This window comes from Chelonia mydas, chromosome 1, assembly GCF_015237465.2.
Source record: "Chelonia mydas isolate rCheMyd1 chromosome 1, rCheMyd1.pri.v2, whole genome shotgun sequence".
NCBI lineage: Eukaryota > Metazoa > Chordata > Testudines > Cheloniidae > Chelonia > Chelonia mydas.
Genome location: NC_057849.1, coordinates 67,242,623 through 67,267,241, shown reverse-complemented (window position 1 = coordinate 67,267,241; position 24,619 = coordinate 67,242,623). Strand labels below are relative to the sequence as shown.

Genomic DNA, 24,619 nt, shown 5'->3' with positions numbered 1-24,619 from the left:
CTGTAATTTCTCATTGCCATTACCATTCCTTTCTCAGTTACTAGAGGTTCTTCCTACTATTTTCAGCTCCAGAAATGGAGCACAATTTTAGCAATGTCTGCTGCAGCCTGGATAGTACTGTAATTCTTATTAATACGAGTTCTTGTCCTTTCTTAGCAGCTCCTTTGTAGTTTTGATTTCTTTTGGGAGTTGATTTGAACTTTTTGTGTTGCCACAATAATTTAAATCTGAGGGGAACTATTTCTGTAAACATTTGACTTAGCTCTCCTACAGAACTTGGCTGTGGCCTGGTCTACGCCACGAAATTAAAGCAGGATAACTATGTTGCTCAGTGGTGTGAAAAATTCAGATCCCTAAATGACATAGTTAAACAAACCTAACCCCAGTGTAGACAGCCTTAGGGAGGTGGAGTACTTATGCTGATGGGAGAATCCCTGCTATTGGCATAGGTAGTGTCTTTACTGAAGTGCTGCAGCGTTGTAAGTGTCGAGAAGCCCTTATACTGGAGAGGTGTTAATGGGATACTTCACTGTGAACGTTCTCTTGAAATAAATGTTAAACTACTTATGCTAAACAGTCTGTTCCATCTTGTATTTAGGCTTTGTCTACACTGCACTTTCATAATTAATACCTTTGTTGCTCAGGAGTATGAAAACACACATCCCTGAACCACAAAAGTTTTAACGATGAAAAGCGCCGCTCTCCTGGCAACGAAGCTACACCCCTCTTTAGGGGTGGCTTTATTTTGTCGCCGGGAGAGCTCTCTCCCAGCAACAAGGAGTGGATATACTGCGCACCTTACAACAGCGTGGCTGCAGCGGCACAGCACATTGTAAAGTGTGCAGTGTAAACATAGCCTTGGTTGTAAGGCTCTCGGCACCTTTTCCAGACTTGAAGAAGAGCTTTGTGTAGTTGGAAAGCATGTCTTTCCACCAGCAGAAGTTGGTCCAATAAAAGATATTACTTTGCCCACCTTGTCTCCTACAGAACTGTAAATCTGCGTAATGTGTCTGCACTCTCGGTGCTATATTTTTTTTACCAGTGTCAGAAATTTAGGTTTGGGAACTGAACTTCTGTTTTAAATAGCTGCCAACTGTACTTCCACCTCAACTTCACTACTATGTTTGTAGTAGATACTAAATCATCAGTCTATTTGACAACAGAGGTTTAACTCATTATGGCACCAGTGTAGTACATTTATTTTCTGTGTAAGACAGTTAAATTTATTGCCACCGTAATATAAATTACCAACAAAGTAAAATTTTTCTACCTTCTGGAGTTTTATAGTTCGGGTTCCAAAACTTATTTTTCACCAACTTTAAAATTAAAAGCTCAGGAATTCTTGTATAAACAATTCTGTTGAAGGTCAGGGAAATTCAGACTTGATAATAATATAAATGTAGTTAAATATTCGGAAGTGCTATATATGAATCCTAAAACCTCATCCAAATATGAGAATTAAATAAATAAATAAGGTTATAAATGTTAAATGAGTTAAAATGTTAACTTTGTAATTCTGAGGATGGTTTCTGAGAGTCCCGATATTTCTTCAGTAAGAGTGCCGTAGCCAGATATGGTGGGTCTGCTTGGGTTCCCTTGTTTGTGTATCTTTGGAAAGATATAGAAGGTCCCTTTGGGGGGTCATAGGGGATGTGTTTGTAGAGTTTCTCTTGGAGTTGTTTGGGAAAGGATTTGATGATATCCTTAAGTTCCTGGGTAAATTGTGATGTGGGAGGTCTTTGAGTTCTTTAGAGTAGGTGGTGTTAGAAAGTTCTCATTTGGCCTTATTAGCATAATCATCTGGGTTGAGGTTTGATCCTGTCAGTTAATTACAGTATAACAAAGAGCTTTGTCTAATTGCCATGTCATCAGTTAGATCCCAATGGAAACTGACAGTCTAACTCCCTGGTCTCAGATAAAGTTCTTAACTGCACAGCTGGATTAGGCAATGCTGACAGCACATGTGTTAAATTATTCCTGAATTGCTGCCCTGAAGTTTGACTAACATTTCTTCGAAAAGATTTGCAGGATTTTGAAGATAGCAGGATATAGACACAACATCTTAAATGAGGAAAAATATTTCTATATAGGGTCACACTATTAGATACTATTCGTTTGGTAAAGTGAACTCCTATCATCCTTAATGAAAAGGAGTACTTGTGGCACCTTAGAGACTAACAAATCATTTGTTAGTCTCTAAGGTGCCACAAGTCCTCCTTTTCTTTTTGCGAATACAGACTAACACGGCTGCTACTCTGAAACCTATCATCCTTAATGTGACTCAACATTGTTTTAACCGTTTCTTTGTGGAAAGGTGGGAAAGGATTTTTTAAAGTGAAAAGTCGTATCTCTGTCCACAAGTAATCTTATAACAACATAGTACTTTCCTGTTCAAACACATATTCAAAATGATATATGTGATAACAATATGCCAGTGCATTAAGACTGTTTAGCTGAATCATTTTATATCTTGAATCACTGATATTTGAGTAGTCATTGGTTAATCCTAAATCTGATAATTTCAGGTCAGCAGTTTACATACATGATCTGAAGTTATGGGTGTAGGAAGCGTTATGTTGTAATACAGGGTTTATGACAATCATGTTCTTCTATTCCTGCTGATGGAGAACTAATATTTCTAGTATATTTCTGTTTAAGATTTTTAATGCCCTTATTTTAAACATATTTACTTTGTATCTCTCCTGCCAAATTTGGTTGCATAAAAGTAGGTCCTTAAATCTGTATTTAGGCACCTACATACTAATTTACTTGCCTACATTCACGTGTAGGCATTTAAATCTGCACTTACAATAGCTGCCAAAATAGAAATGTGGTTTCTAATTACAGACACAGAAATTTGAACATTTAGCTCTTACTCTGTGTTTTGGATGGAGAAAATTAACTGTCCCGTAATTTGTGTGTAATGATTATTAACCTAGTTTTGTGACTATATCCATACGAAAGGAAAAATTACTAGAAAAGTTGAGTTTTAAAAACATGTACACAATAGGTTTCGTTTGCTAATAATCTGAAGCCTTGATCTGTAGCCTAATTTGTAAATACAATATATTGCATGCAAGTGTGAAAAATGGATGGTACACTCAAATGGCATTAATAATTACACTTCAAAAGGTTATTTTTCCTGTTAATTACATTATTCCTATTCAATTATTTAAAGTCTCTATTCTGTATTTGTATTTATATAGTGTAGTAAATTATGCTGCAGTTCATCTTTTTTGAAAACTGCTCTTTAATTCTTCCTGAAATAACTATCAAGTCTGTAGAGGTCTTGAAAAGGTAAATGGGCCGGGGGAGGGACGGTGTGAGAGAGAGATCATAAAAGACAAGGACAGAAGCTACATTGAAATGAGCCTGAAAGCAAAAGTTCCTGTCTCTGCCAGGCCCCTGATCAAGATGGACAGGCAGAATGGGCTTTTCTCTGTCTGTTCATGATGTTAGAAAGGGGTGGGGGCTTCGTTAGACTATGCAGAATTCTGAGATGAATAAGGAAGTTTTTGGGTTGCATAAACTTGTTCATTTTTCCCCCTCAAAACTGAGCCCACAACTATTCTTCAGTAACTAATGATGGTACAAATTTCAGGGTATGCTTTTTTGTTCAGCCCCTTTTGAATTACTAGTATGCACAACATTTACAGATTTTACTTATGACAAAGACATTTTTTCCCCTTCTTTGTAACTCAAATAACTGAAAGGTTGTGCCTCAAGTTTTCCAAGAGCTTCATCTTTGTCTTGATATCAAGCGTGTATTTCAGTCACAAAAGTGAATATATAAGAAAATCACATGAAATTAGTCAGGTGGAGTCCGAATATAAGAAAAGGCTGAGGGTAGACTATTGTGTAGCAAGAAGATTTTCTTTGTCACGAATTTGGGATTGCCATGTTAATTATAATGGGCCTAACCACTAGTGGGTTATGCAAGTCATCCTAAATGCATGTCAAGAAAACCTGTATACCACTCCTCACCATCATTTTTATATGCCACATACAGGAATACTATTTTTAAATGTTTTAGCTAGTCTTATAAATATTTGTTACTTCTCTCTTCATATCCTTCTGCCTGTAAAGATAGGATCCCTTATTACCTGTGCGCCTTGCAAATGAAGAAGAAAATTATAACTAATAAAGCTATAGAAATAACTAAATAACTTCCCCACAAATAATAATTCCGCAATTTTAAGGATCAGTATCTTAGGTTTGTAACAAGTGCTATACTGTAAGGAAGAGATGGAAATCTTCGTTTCTAGCCCTAAACAGACATGTAGTACTGGGTATTAAGCCTACCGCAGCTGAATAGTGCCTGTCCTGACCTTCAGACCAGTGTAACTTTGGAGGGAATGTCCATATTCGGGAAAAAGGGAAACTAATCTGTCACAGCTATTTGAAGTTATAAGTAGTCTTACAAAAGATTTCTTAATCCACAAAATGCAGGTGAAAGGCCCAGTGGTGCAAAATAAATGCAATTAATTGCGTAGCTGCAGAAATTAAGTTATTAATCTGATTGATCTTTGGCCCCCATATTAATATTACGTGTATTGTGGTACCACAGAGAATTTTTAAGTGACAAGAATATTTGTGAAGGAATTGATTTACATTTGAAATGGGTTTGCTTGAAGCAGTGACTGTTTTACCTAGCTGTAAGGCTGGAAAACTAACATTTTATATCTCCTATTTTTATTTTTAAATGTATGATTTTTTTAAATTAGAGAAGTAGTGACTGTACCTCTCTATCAGGAAAGGTTATATTTAGGAAGGTATTTTTGTTTTCGAGGATTTTGGGCGGGGGAGAGAGGGGATATTAAAGTTTGGGCTAGGTTAGAATCTAGGATGCCAGACATCATGATGATGATGCCTAGCTTTTAGATAGCATTTTTCATATGTATATCTCAGCTCACCAACTCATGTGTCCTCCTTAGTTCTTAGGCTTCTCTCTTCTGTTTTGCTGGAATGCAACCCCAAACAACTTATCTCTTGGAACCAGACATTTTTGTTCATGCCCTTCAAACTGAGTGTAGATAACAGAATTCAGTGGCTAGACATTGGATCTAGGCATGTTCATATTAAAAGTCAGGCACATATTTTTATCAGTTTGGTTAATTATCCTTTGGAACAATTTAGCAAAGATTGTGGTGGATTCTCTATCACTGACCATTTTTAAATCAAGAGTGGATGTTTTTCTAATAGATATGCTCTAGGAATTATTTTGGGGAAGTTCTGTGGTCTGTGTTATACAGAAGGTCAGATTAGATGATGGTCCATATGAAGCATATGAATATAGGAATAAAAGATCTGGCCCATTTTTTTGGTTTGAGGAATGGCGCGGTTTTTTATAGCTTCCATCTTAGATGGCTTGAGTGATATTCATATTTCCAGCCTGGTGTCTCAAGTAAGATACCTCTGCCATTTCTCTACTTTGTGCTTCTCTATTTTCACTGCTAATCCAGCCTTCTGAATTTGATGAAATATTGCCTTCACACGGGCAAGATGTGCCTCTCATATTTGAATGTCTATGGCAGTATCATCTAGATATTCCAGGGCAAAATCACTCATTCCTAGAGGTTTCCAAGTAAAGTGGAGGTTGGTGCAGATGGCTTTCAGTCATTAATCTGAAAGCTCTGTAGACCAGTTGGTTTACTCTGATGTTGTAAACTTGACACTGATGGTCAAAATTGCTCTAATCATGAATTTATTTGATAACATAAGCAAGTTTATTCATGGTACTGTTGGTATAAATGCATGTACACAAATAATGAGTAACCTCATTTATGGTAACATTTATACTTATGGGACTGTGTTTTTGTGTCTAATATGATAAGTAGAAATACTCTAAATTTGGTAAATTATTTAATATGGACCACAGTTTATTAAGCGAGAGAGCGAAGCTGGTTTCTGTACATTATCTATGAACATGTTCATTATAGTCCATGTTAACTCTAGTCCAGTGTTATTCTATTGGCTTCATGTAGAGAAATGATTTTCGCTTGATTTTATAGAACAGTGACTCAAATTATCGTTTTTGTCTAATGTGATGAATCTTTTTTGGGGAGACAGGCTCTCAAAAGTCTACAGAGAAATACAATTTTTTGCTATCAGTTCAGACAACAGAATTTTAATAACAAATGTGTTCTAAACAACTTTTTGATTTTAGGCGAGGAGCTGATTCTCTAAAAGTAACCACTTTCTGCAAGTGAAATGTGTGATTCACAATGGGTTGTGGTTTCATACAGGGTTCAGAGACGCACACGTAAATAGAACCATATTCCATTTGAAGGTAGTATTGAATCTCACTATAGAAAGCAGTTGTGTGAAGTGAATCAAATAAAGTTTGGTCCACTTTACTGAACAGCAGTACAAACGCTAATGAAACTGATTTCATTATGAGAGCTGATTTATGGGCAAGTTAAAGGCTTGTCTATGTTTGAAATTGCTAATTTTAGTAATGGCACAAGGCTTTTTTTTTCCACTCTCATGTATGCTTTGACATTGCTGTGGTAACCCTGAGGGTCTGATGGAATTCCCTCCATCTCTTTTCACAGAGGGTGATGAGACAGGAGTGATGGATAGCCTGCTGGAGGCCTTGCAGTCAGGTGCTGCTTTCCGAGACCGGAGAAAACGGACACCAAGGCCTAAAGGTGAATATTATACCTGTTCATGTTACTTTCTAAGGAATTATGGCATAGAAAGACGTTTTTGCTTTAAAAATGTATCATGAGTGCAGTGTGCTGCAGGCTAGAATTCCTTAGAGTCCCAGCAGCATGCATAATCCTCTCCTTGCAATGACAAATTTCACAGAGATGCTCATTCCAGTTGGCTGATGTCAGTACCAGTTTGCAAATCAATGTACTGAACTTAACATAGCCTGATTGTTATGACAAGACTCTTCTATAGAAACATATGCACCATATCTCTTTTGGGTTTATAGTAGCATAATTAAATGGGAAGAAAAAGTCATAACATTCTCCATTGAGTCAGATATTTCACTGGTATTTAACACTGCTTTGCTCCCAGAAATATTTAACCTGAAGGGGAAAAAATCTACATGGCAATATGGTTACGCCTCTGAAAGTTAATGGATGATTGTATTATGTTTCTTTTGTTCTTCGCTTTTACAGATATACTGCAAAATCTCAGCCCAACCAATCAGAGGCCTGTTCTGAAAGCTTGTAACCATGGTAATAAACCATATTCATAAATTGCATGTTCTTCTTATCTCAGCTTAGCCTGTTGATCTGTGTTTTCTGAAGACTGCTGTGATAGTCCTGGTTTTCTATATCATTTGAATAGTGAAATAAAGTATTGGGACCTAGTTGTTAAAGGATTACCTGCCTCTCATATGTTGCATCCCTAAACTATCTTTTCAGGGTACTTTGCTGACCTAGTCTAGCCTTTGATGGTTTTTTTAATTTTAATTTTAGTTTTGTTTGCAGATGTAGCATTTAAATAACCCGAGAAACTGTTAGTTTCCGCCCCGTGCCTCCCATGGATTATGAGCTGTGTTATAGAAGTGGACTCTCGGGGCACATATTTTAACCACTGCAAAATATTTATAACGTTGAATTAGAGATTCATTGGTATTTACTCCATTTCTTTTCATTTGGCATTTTTCTTGATAAGTAGAACTGCAGCTGGAGTTGCAAAGGGTCAGCAGGGAGTATCATACAGTACTGTGTATTAATCTGGTAACATAAGTGGTGTTGTATTAGCATGATGAGAGCAATTAACAAACCATTTAACGGAAGACCTTATGATCGAATACTGTTCCTAATTTTGGCCCTGGTCCTATAACCACTTAAATTCCATACATGAATAGTCTCATTGAACTTAGTGGACTACTCACATGCATAAAGTTAAGAATAGGATCAGGGCCTTTGTTTCTAATGTGTGACTGTATGTTGGATAACCTACAAAATAATGTTATGTTAGCTGTGTTATTAAGGATGAGAAGGCCAGACTCTCCTGTATTCAGTTACTGAAAACTAATCCTCTCAAAATGAAGTTTGCATACTTAGTATCCATTTGGAAATAAATTTTTCAACAAAATTTGTCAAAATTTGCCTTGACCTCTTTTGAGTTGGTGAAATGTTTGTCGCTTTTTGGTGAACAAATAGTTAAAAAATATATTGCTAATGGAGATGCCATTTGTGCTTATGAGGGACTAATTACTCTGCCTGATTTGTTAGTTAAATATTTTTGGTTTTCTTAAATAGTTGTAACAGAAAAGGATAGAGTGAATGCAAAATATAAATATTGTTTATAGCACTGTTGAAGTAACATGCTGAGAATCAATTACAAAATTGCTACAGTTCACTATACTTTTATTTGAATTTTAATTTGTATATATCTGTGTCCAATAATGGATATGTTCAATATTGCTATTTTTATCAGCCAGTTCTGAAGACTCTGTCAAAGAGCATAGTATCATTTCCCAATTGGCAGGGTTTTTAAAAACATGAGTTGTTTTTTGTTTTGTTTTTTAAACATGGAAGCTTTAAATTCTGCAGAATTTTAGTCTGACATAGAAGTCTGATGAGTACATTAAGGAAGTAGGATGTAGCCCATGACTGAGTTTGATACTAGGATTTAATATTTTGGCGGAAGAGAACACTTGATACTCAGTCTTTAATCTTCAGTTTTATGTTTCTCATGTAGTCACTTTCGCACTTGAGATCTTGAAAGAAATTCTGATTTTAAAATGTTATTTTTCAAATCAAGTCATCTTAGTTTTTCTGTTATCAGTTTAGGATCAGGAAAACAAAACTATGAGCCCTCTTTGAAGCATTGCCTGTTGCAGTAGCAAGCAACACATTTCAGGCTTGTTGACTTCCCTCTCACTGTGCACTCAGTAGTTCTGTATCTGAGCTGAACATCGCCACCAAGTGTACTGCACATGCTGCTGAATCCACTCCTTTCAATCCTGTTTGGTTATTATAACTTTTTCTTTTAACCACTAACTGTTACCAAAAAGAATGTATCAAAATTTCCAGGCAGATGTGTGCCTGATGTCCTGCTAAAATCAGAGCTCATTTCTCTAACTACAGCTGATGAAGCAGTTATTCTGACCAAACATTTTAATAAAAATATAAAGGTTCACTTATTTTTTTTTCCCATGTAGAATCTCAAATTGGACATCAGAGCTTTTTTTTCTATTTTCGTTTCCGTTTTAGTTATTCTTTAGGAAGTTGAAGTGCTATAGGCCTTTCGGTACCATCTTACCTTTTTTTATAGTCTAGAACCTCTACCTGTGGTAGAGGGATCATGTGCCAGTAATTCTAAACTGAAATCAAATGTACCAGCAGCTTCTTGATCTTGCATTAATTTAGCATTTGCCCTGGATACAGCCTCGAAATTTGAATAGGAGCCAAGGATTATATCACTGTCCTGTAAAAGCCAGTGGCTTATTTTGAGCTTAAAACAAGGAGGAACCTATTAAGTGTTAGTGCTGCAATATAGCACTTTGCTTGTTTGTCTCCGCAAATGAAGATTAACAGATTAGCCCATCATGAATGTGCTATGTTAATATCCATTTCAGAGACATACCTAGAATGAACTCCCTTTAAACACAGTGCAGACAAAAAGAATTATGAATATAGCTTTGGAAATTCACCCGCCCATTCATTCATACACGGCAAGTAGGAATATTTATTGGCTAAGTATCATCAACTTTGGTATAATCTGAGTTTTCTTATATATTCCTTTTGTATTTGTGATTGCTTATTTAGACAGTTATCTTACCAGAGTATAAAACCTCAGGGAGGTCTTCCTAAATCTGCAGGCAACTTTAGTGTCAATATTAGCTCAGCCAAAGACAGCATCCGCTGCTAAGGTATACAGTTCCCCAGAGGGGTGGAGGAGAAGAAGGCGGGTGTGCCTTGTCCTCCACTTCTGAAAAAGGGGTCACTGGGGATGGGTCAGTCCCAACCACTCCAGCAGTCTCTCTTTTCAAGCCCTTTATCTGATGAGGGGGGTTTATTCAGATCTCCTATATAATAAACCTCAGCTCAGATGGTAGGCAGGTGCCCGCCACAGTTGCTTGAGCTACCTTCCTCCTCTTCAGACCACTGCTTCCTTTTTTGGGGTGCCCTGGATGTGTGCTGGGAGGGTTCCCTTCTACAGTCTCAGGAGAGAACTCTGTGGGACTCAAATAAATTGATTCACTGGAGGACAGTGAATGGGCTGCCAAGTATTAATGGATTGACTTTGGTACATGGCAGAGTGAGGGGCATCATTAAATAAATCCTCGAGTAACATATCACAAGGATTTTAAAAAAAAAAAGTTTAGCAAAACATACTAATATCTATTTTGAAAGCTTCTTTCTTTTGATGCTGTGGACCTGCAGTTGCTTCCTTCTCAGTCTGTTTTACTTCTTTAACCCTGCTCCCTCTCTTGGTAGAAAGTAACTATAGTTCCAAAACAGTTTTCCTTAGTTCATTGGAGCAAAATCCTCAGATGTCAGATTTCCCCTTGTAGTTTAAAATTGGTTCCCGGCCAATGGGAGCTGCAGAGCCAGTGCTTGGGGCAGGGCGGAGGCAGCGCGCAGAGGACAGGTTGTCACTTGCAGGGATCTGCCCACATCTGGCACCCCGCACCCCTCCCGCGCCCCAACCCCACAACCTTTCCTGCACTCTGAACCCCTCATGGCTGTTCCTCTGCCTAGGAGCAGCAGGGACATGTCGCTGCTTCCAGGGAGCCACACGGAGCCAGGTAGGGAGCCTGCCAGCCCTGAGCCAACCAGACTGTAAACCAGCCTTTCATTGAAGATCAGAAATGCCGGTTTATAGAGCTTTCCGGTTGGTAAAGTGCCGGATAACACAGCTTTTACTGTACTATCCTTTTTCTTTTTAGCAGCTGTCGGTGGGTTTATTACTGTACACAGCTAGCTAGTAACTATCCAGAATAATTAAACAGAACTAAAAATTATATAAATTCTGAAATTCTTAGGTGCAATAAGTTTGGACACAACTTCATTTTTTTCTAGAAAAGTCTGTAAGCCTTCTGTATCAATCATATGACTCTCTAAATAATAAAACTCATTTGGAAAAATACACATTTCTTCTTTTTCATAGGTAATCCAAACCTATCATTTATTGTTTCAGCACAGGTGTCTAGTTCCACAAATAAACTTCCCCCTTTCCCTCTGTAAAAAGGATCTGTCATCTAGATAGCATAAAACTCCATAATATTTGGAATATATTAGGTCTGAAAGATAGTTCTTCCAGATGAGGAGCTGTCCTTTAAAGGTTCTCAGGTTCTGCAGCAAGATACTTTGCTCTTCCTGTCTGCTTCCTCTGCAGTCCCTATGGTACTGTCCATTGGAAAGGCTGGGCTTCTCAAAAATCGATCATAAGGTGTCATTGATCATTTTAGTTCTAGAAACCTAATCTCATAAAGGAAGCACTATAGCACATAATGCCCTATGGCTGACATCTCAGACCCATTTTTTTCCTCCAATCTATTCTGTTCTTTCACTGATTGGATTGTCTTCTACCAAAGTGGCGCACACTTGTTTTCACTTCCAAATCTGGCCCATTTTTATGGCCATAATTAGTGATGATTTTATGTATATGCTGATTGCAGTGTCTCTCTCAATTTAGATTTTTGTTTCCTGGCTCTGTTATTGCAGTGGTCTGAAACATGTTCCTATGAAGAGAAGCTTATTCTGGGAGTGTAATAGCACCTTAAGCCTCTAAAACCTTTTCACTAGATTTGTGTCATGACATTGTCCTACAGTCATGGGGGAGGTTCTATCCACTACACTTCAATACTGCTTTTCTTTTTTGCATTTTATTCATTAGTAACTGCATTAGTTATAAATTCACATCAATCTATGTAAATATTTAAGCTCACTCTAATTAACATAAATCTTTAGCTACAGCAAATACAACATGCTATACATACTTCTCCCATAATTTACTTTGAGGACTTTATGCAACAGATGTCATTGTGCATCCAAAAGTAAGTAAGATTTCTATTCAGCTGCAACTAGCATCCAGGGGAGAAGCTGCCAGAGCAGCTGAGTCCTGAAACATCTTCAAGGAACGGTTGTGGGGAGCAGACCAGAAAAGCCTACTGGAAGTTCAGAAATAGAAGAAAAATATCCATTATTTATTATAATTCCCTGAAGTAAGCTAGGCACTTCACAGTACAAATAAAATGACAGTCAGGAGGCTCACCATTTGTCTTAAAGGTAGAGTAAATAGTTGATGAGGGTTTTAGCACATCAGTTTCCAACCTTATAAATAGTTTTGAGATCAGTTTGAGGAATGATCAGAGATTTGTATCAATTCCCTTTCTATCTGAGCCTTTGCTGATCTCTAGTATCTAAGCAAGTAGAGAGAGGAACAGGTTCAATTGTGCCAGGGCGCCCCTTCTGCATTCAGTAAGGCATTTCTTTTTCTAATTTACATCCATGACAGAAAAAAAAATTGGCACTCACTAGGCTCTCATCGGTGATCAAGTTTGTGCAGGTTAGGACCATGTAAAGTAGTTGGTGCCGAAGGCTGATCTGAATAGAAAGTCACCAGTCTAAAATGTAAGGAAAAGCAGATTTCCTTAAATAAATGGAGATTAATTTATGATATACTTAAGTTTCAGACTACTGTAAATGGGAAAAGTAATACTAAAATGTAAGGGAAGCTGCAGGTTGGCTGATCTTAAAGTGATCGTAGTGCCTGAAATAAATGTCTCTCTCTTGATAACTAATCTGAATAGATACCAGCATAGGTTACACCTCTCGTGTAAAAATAGGTACAGCTCTCATTTCTGTGTTGAAATGGCTCTCCCTTTGCATGAAAGATTTACTTAACTATTATTATTGCTTTCCAGTGAATCAGTAAAAAGTTGACTCATGTATGCATCATATTTAGTCCAAAGTATTTTAAACCCCGGTAATTAAATAAAATCCTTGTCCAAGGATGTCATTCTCATCCTAATTAAATAAATGAAAACCTTTTTTTTTAGACAATTGATTTTTGAGAGTTCTTATCTGTAGTAGAACTGTCACTTGAGGGTCAAATTAATGCTTTTACTACCAGATCTGGAACAGCAATGATAGGTTCAGGTCAAGCTTTTTTCTTGAGACCTCCAGTGCAGATACTGAGAACATATTATTTAATTTTAACATTACTGTTTCTGTCATGTATAAGAGGCTCCATTCTGCAGCATTGTCATTTAACTGAAAGTCCAGCTTTACTTTCACTTCATTTTGTCTTGATCTTTAGTGTATGTCCTTTATTCTAATATCTTTCATATAATTGTGTGTGGGGACAGTATACATTCAGGCAGTAGCTATTCACACACAAGAACGACCATATTGGTCAGACTAAAGGTCCCTCTAGCCCAGTATCTTGTCTTCTGACAGTGGCCAATTCCAAATGCTTCAGAGGGAATGAACAGAACAGGTAATCCTCAAGTGATCCATCCCCTGCCACCCATTCCCAGTTTCTGGCAACAGAGGCTATAGACCCCTGAAACCCGTGAAGGCAGCTGCCAGAACTGGTATCTCCCCTTCCTATTTTGAGTTAATTAATCCAGTGCAAAAGATGCAATCTGCACTTGGACCTGGCAGGAATGCTTTAACAACTCCTCTGAACCCATCAGAAAGAAAGGTCAGTAAGGGTCCTATCTTTTAAGATCTTATTCCAGAGGCTCTTTGTCTGGCCAAAAGAATTGAGGAAGTGTAGGCTCTGATTTGTAAGGAGAAATTTTATAAGATTTCTGCAAGATGGGTCGTTCTCAGTTGTGCCACTTTTGAGACCAAACAGCACACCTTCCATTTATTTGAACTAAGCAGTAGTTATGCTCAACCTGTGCACTAACCAAAAGAACCCCAGCAATCCAGACTACACTGATTAGATGTCAAAAGTTCTTTGGCTCTGCCTGGAAAGAACAGCAGAGTTCGGAGATGTTCTTTGTTCCATAAGGAATTCAGCAATGACCCTGCAAGTCAACTTCGAGTGAATGGAAAAAAGATCAACCCAAGGATACTTTTTTTATTAATGATGTTGTTTTGTTTAGAACTGACACCGCTGTTGGGACTGTACAAGGTGCAAATAATCCCTGCCCTGAGAATTTATAGTCTAAAATAGATGCAAAAAAGATGACATAGTTGGATATTCAGAGGAGGGTCTTAACTTTGGGGCAGGGAGATGAGATAATGTAATAATGGGGTGGAGAAGGAATTCAGTATGGGATTTTAATGAGTCTGTGGACATCATGGATGAAGTGAACCTTCTAGGATAATTTTGAATGAGGAGTTAGGAAGAAGGGTCAGATACCTTCCAGCCCTTTCAACCAGGGCAGTAACTTAGACCTGGATAATGAATGCAAAGGCATCCTTTCTTAGAAATCTGTAAGGCTGTCACATGAGGTTTAGTACACAATTCTGCCAAATACTGCAGAATGGATGTGCAGGCTTCAGCTGAGACAGAAGGATACTTTAGATGGTTGTAAAATGCTATCAGCACCCTTATACATCAATACTGTTTTGGGACCGTTATAGACAGATGGAGGAACAATAAGTCTTGTTAACTTCTTTGTGTTTTGTGTATCCAGAACCTTTCTAATCAAGCTTAGCACAGGTTATTTTTTTAAAGAGCGAGATAGAGCTATAACTTTACAAAAGATCGCTGGATCGTTCCAGGTTGTCTAGGTAACTTTACAGATTACCTGTTTGACTGTTCCTGTTGTATGTTCACTGCTGTTGAAGTGTCATCTGAAGATTCAGAGGTGGAAAACCCCTTAGATACTTAAGGATGTTTGGGTGTAAGCACTTCCTCTCAGCGCAAACTTAGAAGAAATGTACCTATATATCTAGTTTGGCATAGAATATCTAGAAGAAAAAGAAGCAAATATTTCTAAGAGTAACTAGTGATTTTGGGTGGCCAACTGGAGACATCCTTATATGGGCCTGAATTTTTCATAAACAGCTGAGCGCTCATCCTTTGAAAATTAGGCCTTTTTAAGATCTGTCAAGTTGAAAACCCCAAATCACTACTCATTTCTGAAAAATCTTGCCAATATGAATAGGTACTTGGTTCATGTGAGCTCCTTTTTCAAGGGGAGCAAGGATATTTTCTGCTTGGTAAAAAGAAATGTGAAAAGGAGGTGACATTTGGTAGCAGTGATCCAGTATACTCCGTAATTACAGCAAATGTCATTTTATCTACTGTGGTAATCTAGGTAACTAGACTTCCAAAAGCTACTGTATAAAGTTATATATTCAAAGGCATTGCTCTCAATATGCATCAGTGGACAATTTTAAATCAGCTAAGGAAGTTTTAAATTACTTACAGTTTATCCTTATTCATCTTTTCATTGTTTAACCATGCAGAACTTTTCACTCTAAGAAAATTATAGAGTTGATCTGGTGCAGCAGAGAGGTACTGTCACTTGTAAGGTTACCTATTAAGTATTTGCCATGCTTGTTAAACAAAGTTTCTGGATTTTGACAAAAATTTACTAGACATTTTTCAGCTGTTGCTCATTTACATCCAGGTTAAAGTTATCTAAATCAGAGACTTCTTTTAAATATCTAAATACAATGAGACAAATGGAATTGAATGGCTTTACATATTAACTTTCTTCTTTTTTAAAATTTGTTTAGACATTTGTAAAATACTGTAGTGTTCACCTTTTTTAAAAGGTAGTTTAACATGTACGAGATACTTCAATAGCTAAGGTAATAGCTCCATCAATTGACGCACATGGGAAATGGTTCGTATTTAATTAAAGATGGGTCTAGGCCAAAACTCCAAATTAAACCATCTTCAAATGTTGAAAAAAGCTTAGATCCATATGCAGACTCTGTGAGTCAGGTCCCTCTCTTTATTTAGGACAATACTGTATAGGTGGTGTGCTGGAGGATGTAAAGCAGGCAAAGGAAAAGACAAATTAATCATGGATGAGTCTGAGTGTTCTTTTCTTCATCCCTCTTCACCATATTAGTGAACTCAGTCCCTTAATAGTTTACTTTCTTTTCTTCATTATTTGTTTGAGAATTTCCAAATACAGCGCTAATATAATATAACTTTTAGTCATAGTAGCTGTTGCAATTTAAAAGTAAAGCTTGGAAAAGTCTCTGGAATTATACTGCCCCCGGATTCTTTTCATTATCAGGGACCCATCCAGACACATTGATACTAAGACAAATGACACATTAAATATAATTAGAAAAATATACATCATTGCACTATGAAAGATATCATAGCCCCACTGCATCTGACTGCTTTCTCCCTGTCCTACTGGATCTTTCCAAGTCAAAGGCAGGGGCACCCTAGAGACTAGCCCAAACTTTTTTTTCCCTTCTTGGGTAGAAGCACCTGGAAGCTTTCTCCCCAGCTCCTAGGAGCCCCCAGGTGAATATCATAAACATTAAATTTGTGTAGTCCAGCCACTGATTCAAATGAAGATCAGGTCCTTCTCTGCATCTTGGACTAGATGACTTCCTGAGGTCTCTTCCAACCCTAATCTTCTATGCTTCTATGATCTTATTAAATAAACTACCAAACCTGATTCACACTTGAAGACCTTACATCTTTTAATATCCGACACATACTCCAGAAGAGAGAGCCACCCAACTACAAGACCACCTTGGCCAACATGCCAGCTCCTGCCCTGACTGAGAAGATTGGCAAATTAAGCATATGGGTAAAAAATTAAAACACATAGTGCAAATCCCAATCTAAATTCATCCTCCAGCAGCACAGGATTCTTCTGAAGGCAGCCATGCTTTCTCCCACCCATTCATCGTAATGGTAGAAAGATTCAGTGTCCCCTTCAACTTATCTCTAAGCCTCAATTACCACATAATGCCTGTGATAAAAGAAACAATTTTAGTAAACTCTTGCCCTTTCTTCTCCATGAGATTCTGGCCCCAGTGGTCCATTGTTTCATCACTACACTACAGTAACTCCTCACTTAAAGTTGTCCCAGTTAACGTTGTTTCTTTGTTACGTTACTGATCAATTAGAGAACATCCTCGTTTAAAGTTGCGCAATGCTCCCTTATAATGTTGTTTGGCAGACACCTGCTTTGTCCACTGCTTGCAGAAAGAGCAGCCCGTTGGAGCTAGCTGGTGGGGGCTTAGAACCAGGGTGGGCCGGCAGCCCCCGTATCAGCTCCCCTAAGTTCCCTGTGCGGCAGCCGCCCAGCAGGCTATCAATTGCCGGGCAGTTCAGCTGTCGCTCGTCCCACTGCCGTGTGCTGCTCCTGCCCTCTGCCTTGGAGCTGCTCCCGGGAGCCTCCTGCTTGCTGTGCAAGGCGGGCGAAGAGGGGTGCTAATGTCAGGGTGTCCCCTGCTCTTGTGCCCCCCGCTCCTTTACCCCATCTCCACAGAGAAGGGGGGACATAACAGGGCTCAGGAGGAGGGAGCTTGCTGGCAGCAGCTGCTGTTTCAACTTGCTGATCTACTTAAAAAGGCAATGTACTTAGAGTGCGGTCAGCGTACTTAAAGGGGCAATGCACGCCTCTCTCACACACATACGGTGTTTGTCTCAGTCTCTCTCTGCCATGCTGTCTCCCCTCCCTCCATTCATGCTGCCTTGTAGAGTGTGAGGCTACATTAACAACAATGTGTTAACCCTTGAGTGCTCAGCCGAGTGCTAGTTCATCATTTAGCAGTAAGGCATTCCCTGGGAAATATCCCATCCTCTGACTTCACCACCTCAACCAAGCTTCACAATCATCTTTTCTGTGTACAGTATTAAATTGTTTGTTCAAAACTTATACTCTGTGTGTGTGTGTATACACACACACACACACACACACACACACACCTCTACCCCAATATAATGCGACCCGATATAAAACGAATTCGGATATAACGCGGTAAAGCAGCGCTCTAGCGGGGTGGGGCTGCACGCTCCAGTGGATCGAAGCAAGCTCGATATCACATGGTTTCACCTGTAACACAGTAAGATTGTTTTGACTCCCGTGAACAGTGTTATATCGGGGTAGAGGTGTATATATAAAAATATAGTCTGGTGAAAAAAAATTTCCTGGAACCTAACCGCCCCTATTTACATTAATTCTTATGGGGAAATTGGATTCGCTTAACATCGTTTCGCTTAAAGTTGCATTTTTCGGGAACATAACTACAATGTTAAGTGAGGAGTTACTGTACTGGTTTACTTTAATTCATTGTTTCTGACACTGCAAGATTGTGCAATGCAGAAGCTACAAACCTATACATAATATGGCTGCCCACCTTATCAGGAAGGGCTGAAGTAGGTACATGACACCTGTGCTCTGATACCTGTGACAAAGTTCCTCCTCTACCTTGGTGGGTCTTGTGCTTACTGGCGGATTTGCTCACCTTGGAGCTTCACGGCAGCCCTTAGTTTGGCCGTTTTCGTGAACCCACAGTCCAGGTCAACTCCTCCTGTGTCTGACCAGGAGTTGGGGAGTTTGGGGGAACCCAGGCCCACCCTCTACTCCGGGTTCTAGCCCAGGACCCTGTGGAATGCAGCTGTCTAGAGTGCCTCCTGGAACAGCTGTGCGACAGCGACAACTCCCTGGGCCACTTCCCCATGGTCTCCTCCCAACACCTTCTTTATCCTCACCATAGGACCTTCTTCCTGGTGTCTGATAATGCTTGTACTCCTCAGTCCTCCAACAGTCCGCGTTCTCACTCTCAGCTCCTAGTGCCTCTTGCTCCCAGCTCCTCACACGTGCACCACAAACTGAAGTGAGCTCCTTTTTAAAACCCAGGTGCCCTGATTAGCCTGCCTTAATTGATTCTAGCAGCTTCTTGATTGTTCTAATCATCCTGTCTGTCTTAATTGTCTCCAGAAGGTTCCTGATTGTTCTGGAACCTTCCCTGTTACCTTACCCAGGGCAAAGGGACCTACTTAACCTGGGCCTAATATATCTGCCTTCTGTTACTCTCCTGTAGCCATCTGGCCCGACCCTGTCACATACCTTTACTGGCTCTATCTTTTTTTGCTTTCAGTTCAAACCCTTGGTCTTGATCTTTTAAGCCATCAAAGGGACATCAACTACATTAGCAATTGCATCTTCTTTCGTGGCTCGTCAAGACCACCTTGTAGGATGATGGATTTTACAGCATCCAGGATGAAAAGCGAGAAGTAAATCATTCTTAGGACTTGTTTACATGGTGCCTTAGTCTGTACTAGAGGAGTGTAAATTCTAGGGCACACTAGCATGTCAGATATTATTAGCCAGTGATGACCCTGCTGGTATGCACTAAAATTCCATAGTGTGCATTTATGTAGTCCCGTTTCAAATAGTACTACATAAATGCACACTATGGAATTTTAGTGTGCACCAGTGGGAGCCGTATGGCCAATTAATGCATGCCATGTAGTGTGCACTAGAATTTACACTCCTTTGGTTCAGACTAAGGCACCATACAGGCAAGACCTCAGCAGAGAATAAGAGGCATTTATAAACAACAAGAAAGAACAGGCATGTAATATTTTGAAGCTAAAGATGTACAATATAGATGTACAATTTGTGTAATTTGCAGGCTGCTTTGTTTGCATATACAAGTAAATTTAGGGTTGTAATGCCACGAATTGTTGTAGTAATGGGAATTAAAGGTCCCCAATAAAATGTACATTTTTATATATATTTTTTTTCCCAAATGCCCAGGTGAAAAACTGCCAGATTTTCTATAAAAGCTTTCAAGGCTAAGTAGATTAAATAGCCAGAACAATTATGAAATAACTTTCATTTTACCTTCTTTTTAAAACTGAGCTTTATTTAAAAGATCAGGAAGAGTTTGAGCTACACTGAATTAGGAGAGGAGATTAATCATCATTGCAATCATCATCATTAAGGCAAATCTCAGAGGGAAAATAGGCTTCTTGCAGACCAAGTGCCACCTAGATCGATCTCTCGGTAGGGTCTTAACACAGTTTTTCTGGATGTTCAGTCTTTGTCCATCACTGGTGATCTTATTGTGCAACTGAATATTTTGGTGACCGTTTGATTGTCATTCATGTAATGTCTTTCCTTGGTAAATTCCTTATGCATGGCGTACCAGATCCATGTGCTCTAATAGAAAGTCACATCACCCCTCTCCTCCTAGACAACAGCAACTGCCTCTGCAGGAGTATGCGAAGGAGGAAGATGATGAGCCATATCGAGCAGTACCAACAGCCATATCATCTTCCTCATCCAATGAGGTAATTCACCATTCCCACCTGACTACCACAGCTGACATCAAGAACTATTGCAGAGGGGAGTGGCAGCACTTCATATTTCATTAGAAGAAGTTCAAGATAGGCAATACAAGTTCTTGGATATCCTGCAGCCCACTGGACCCAGTTGGGTTGTTCTCCTGATGAATGAAGCCATTATGGAGCCAGCTAGAGTGTTATGGCATACACCAGTAACTTGTACCTCTATCCTAAAAGAACGAAGAAATGTTACTTTGTGCTTGCAAAAGGAACAAAATTCTTTTTCACCCACCCTTCCCCCAACTCCACAGCAGTACAAACAGCCATGGAAAGATCCAGCCAGCAACATCCTAAAAATAACCTTGTAGATAAGGGAGCTAAATGCCTGGACCTTCTGGAGAGGAGGGTATTTACATCCACCAGTTTTCAGTTCAGAATCTCTAACTATGTGTGCCTGTTAGCCAAATATGATTTTACGAACTACCTGAATTTCTTGGACTTCAAAGATAAAATCCCCATGGAGAACAAGGCCCAATTCCAAGACCTTATTGAGGAAGCTAGACTCGTGGCTAAACCTCACTGCAGGCTATATTGGATGCAGCCAATAGAAGGTGCAGACGTCAACATATGAATCCCCATCCACCTAGATAACAGCCTCCCAACCTCATCCACTGGCTAAAGTTTACTTTTGACAGTATGCTCAAGAGTTGCTACCTAACTATGATGACCTACCCACCTGTTTCCAAAGTCCGCTTTGGTGGCAGCCTGGCATACTTTGCCTATAACTGGAAGGCTATAGCATCAGACAAATGTGTACTAGAGAGCATCCGCTTTGGAAACACCATCAAGTTGCTTTCTCTACCTCCTCCAAAAATCCCTTCCTGGCCCCTCTTCAGGGACCACTCTCACAAGAAGATCCTCCAACAATATTGGACTCATTCCTCAAACAACACCTCAGCATCAAGGGAAAGAGTTCATTTCCAGCTATTTTATAGTTCCTAAGAGAAAGGGATGATGGAAGTCCATTTGTGACCTACTTTGACTAAAAATATTTGTATTCACAAGTTAAAATTCTGCATGATTACAATGGCATCAATAATTCCCTCCTTGGAAAAAGACACACAGTTTGCAGCTCTCTGCATGAAAGATGTTTACTTTCATATGGACATTCAGCCATCCCACAGAAGGTTCCTGATGTTTCTGAAAGGAACAATACCAGATCAGAATTCTCCCATTTGGGCTGGCAACAGCACCCAGGGTCTTCACAAAGGTCTTCTCAGTGATGGCAGCACAGATCAGATAAAACAGCTACACCATCTTCCTTTGCAAAATATAGTAGATGAAATGGTGTTAAATATGAATATCCCTGAGGTAAGGAGACTCTCTAGGCACCCTCACCAAGTTTTAACAAGCTACCTGTCTCCATTTACAAGAACTCAGAAAGTAGTAATAATGGCTGATGCATACTGTACATTACAAATTGTAGTCAGGTCTGCACAGATTCTTTGTAGCCATTTCATACCTGTAGTAGATAACATGACAAGTTTTTACTAATAAGAGAGAGAAGTTAAATAGCTGGCAGTGTGTTAGTGATTTAGAAAATGTTTTACAATCTATTTCCATATTGATGGTTACCTCTTTGGGGAGGGGAGTGTTTGTTATATACGTGCACAGTGCCTAGAAAAATGATGCCCCAGTCCCTAACTGAGACCTCTCAGTAGTGCCTCAATACTTGTAATTAACAACAATAATAAAAATGACTGTGTATGGCTGCAACAAGACAACATGGAGATACATAGTGAAAATTATTTTCATAACTGGAAAGCCTAGACTGTAGTTAATTTTATTTTTAAAAAAAAACAAACCTTTTGACTGTGGGCAGTGTAGGAAAATGTGTAGAAAAATGCTCCATCCAACTGAATACAAAAATCTTCCAGAGCATCTCCTAGTATAAACACAATCTATCACTTCTATGAAAACATTTAGTAGATTAACTCTTACCTAATTTTATAGCATATAATTAAGCCTCTTGGTTTTCAGATTAAACCGATTTTTACCAAAAAAATCCTGGGTTTTGCAAAAAATAGTATTTTTGTTTCTGATTTTCAGCCTACTTTTGTATCATTCAAATATATAAAAAATAACTTGTTTTGATTAGGAAAATTCAATACATTGTATGAGATATATGTACTATAATAATACATTAGTCTGTGTGTATATGCAAAGCTACCGGTTGAAGTAAGGCTATGTATTAGTCTAGAAGATACACACACAAACGAACAGGAATGCACACAAGTTCTGAAGTACGTGCACATCTGAACATATTGATGAATCTCATGCCTACCATGTACACATTTCAAGCTGTTAGCAGATAACAGTTGAAAGATTTGACGCACTAAAATGGGACGAAAACAAAAGTCTGTATCAATACATTTCAGAACACAAGGAAGTATTAGAAAGTATAAAAAAAAACAGGAGAAAAGAATTAAATTGAGTGTATGTGCTGCAAATGGTGCAGCATCAAATTTGACACTTGGGCGTACTGGATTAAAGAATATTTGGAGAGAGAACCATAATTAAGACTAAAACAAGAAGACAAAAACAGAAACAAGCAAACATTGGAATCAGCATTTTTCCAGACATGGCAGAAAGAGAGATCAACACATTGTAGTAAGTAAATTTGTACGTCCCCTCTGTTTTTCAGGGCAGACGTTAGGCCTTGCTGATGGTCCTTTGTGGGACTTTGTATGAAATTTCTGTTCAGCTGCAAAATGCTTGCCAAATTCAATCAATCTGACGAGAATAAAGTTGTTCTGACCAACAAAATTAAAGAGAGGTTGGCTGGAAAAATAATTCATTCTTTGATTTTTGATGAATCATCAGATGTTCTCAACCACCCCATCTGGGTGATTTTGTTTTCATTTTTTGGTTTTGTTGTGGAGAAGCTGGCACTCACTTTGGCAGATTTGGAGTTTGTAAAGTCTGCAAACAGTCAAACAGTTTCTGTTTGTGTCAGTAAAACTTTAAATGAATAAGTATTTACCTGGAAGGATGTGGCAACAGTGAATTCTGATTCAGCTTCTTACTGCGCAAAGTTCACACAAGAGGTAAAACTGAATGAAAAACCTGAATTGCTTCGTTTGTCTTGCCAAGCTCATCTGCTGCATGTTGCGGTCTCTCACGCAACAGGTGTTCTCAAATGGCTGATTTTTAAAAGTTGGTAATAGATGCTGGTGCAGTTTTCAAGCATTCCGGTAAAATAAACCTCTTCTATGATGTTTGTGAAGAGATCACATTTGAATGCAGCATTCCAGTTCCATTTGTACTGAAAAGATGGTTTAATCTGTGTTTGGCTGCACAGAGTGTTCAGAAGCTATGAAGAGTTCAACAGTGAAAAAACTCAAATCTCAAGCAGCTACGCAAGAAATTTGGCAAAGCCTTCATACGAAACTCAAATTCCTGATTGAAACACTTCAACCACTACATGAAGCACAGAAGAAATTGGAATCCAATTCTTTAACAGACAGCACGTTTTCTAATACAGAGGTGTATGGCATTCCGTTTAACAGTATCTCTACAGAACTTTCTTGCAAAAGCACATCTGGGGAGATACCAGAAAAAACAAATCTTTTCATGTCTATGTTGCCAGTCACTGAGCAGGACAACTTCGGAAAAGCTTTCAAAAGTTTTTCCGAAGAGCTGTCAAAGAAGTGGGAAGCTACTGTCACTCGCAATATGTCCCCTGAAGCTTTTCACAGTGAATCATCATTCTGAAAAGTCATTATGCTGTTTGGCCCTCATCGTAAAAGTGTGGCCTTGGCTGATAAATGTAAAGAGTGGGCTAATATATACTCCCTCTTTGTGGCTTCAAATGAAGAAAGTGCATTCCATGCCTACATGGCAATGTCTTCCCCAGACAACCACTCTATCGCTCCAGTTGAATTCTGAAAAATCCACCGCATCGACTTTCCAACTTTGAGCCGCGCTGCCTCTCACATCCTCAGTGTCCCACCTGGCTCAGCTGATGTGGAGAGAGTATTTTCAAAATTTGGCTACATCCAAAACAGTAGGAGAACAGGCCTTGGAAAAGACTCCTTAAAAAGATTTCTGTGAGCCTATGCTATGCAGGACTTTTGGAAATTACACTGAAGGACTTCACATAAGACAGTGAGTGTTTATAAATATTTTAAAATATTGGGCCCAGTTATTAAATGTAAATATTTATAGGCTACTAGTTCTACATCTACAACAGTAAACTGTTTATTCAAATGAAAAGTTTTATTTGGGGATTAGAGATATGTTGTCTTCTTAAACTCAGAGGTGGCATTGTGTGTTGAGTTCTGTTTCAGTTCTGCAGCAAACCACATTGAATACTGTTCATCAGAGCATTAATCTAGTGAATACTTTTTTCCCCATCCTTCTGTCCACCAAAATACACTCTGATATTTTCCCATAAAAATTA

General features: G+C 38.8%; 1 protein-coding gene across 3 annotated transcripts in view; it reads left to right on the top strand.

The window, feature by feature from the left end:
• The window catches only part of DIAPH3 (diaphanous related formin 3), a 528,591-nt gene that overhangs the window by 404,021 nt on the left and 99,951 nt on the right, over positions 1–24,619 (top strand). For all 3 annotated transcript variants that reach the window (XM_043533700.1, XM_043533705.1, XM_043533707.1), the window contains 2 exons: positions 6,555–6,650; positions 7,131–7,190. In XM_043533700.1, the coding sequence (XP_043389635.1) occupies positions 6,555–6,650; positions 7,131–7,190 (156 nt within the window). The remainder of the gene's footprint in view (positions 1–6,554; positions 6,651–7,130; positions 7,191–24,619) is intronic.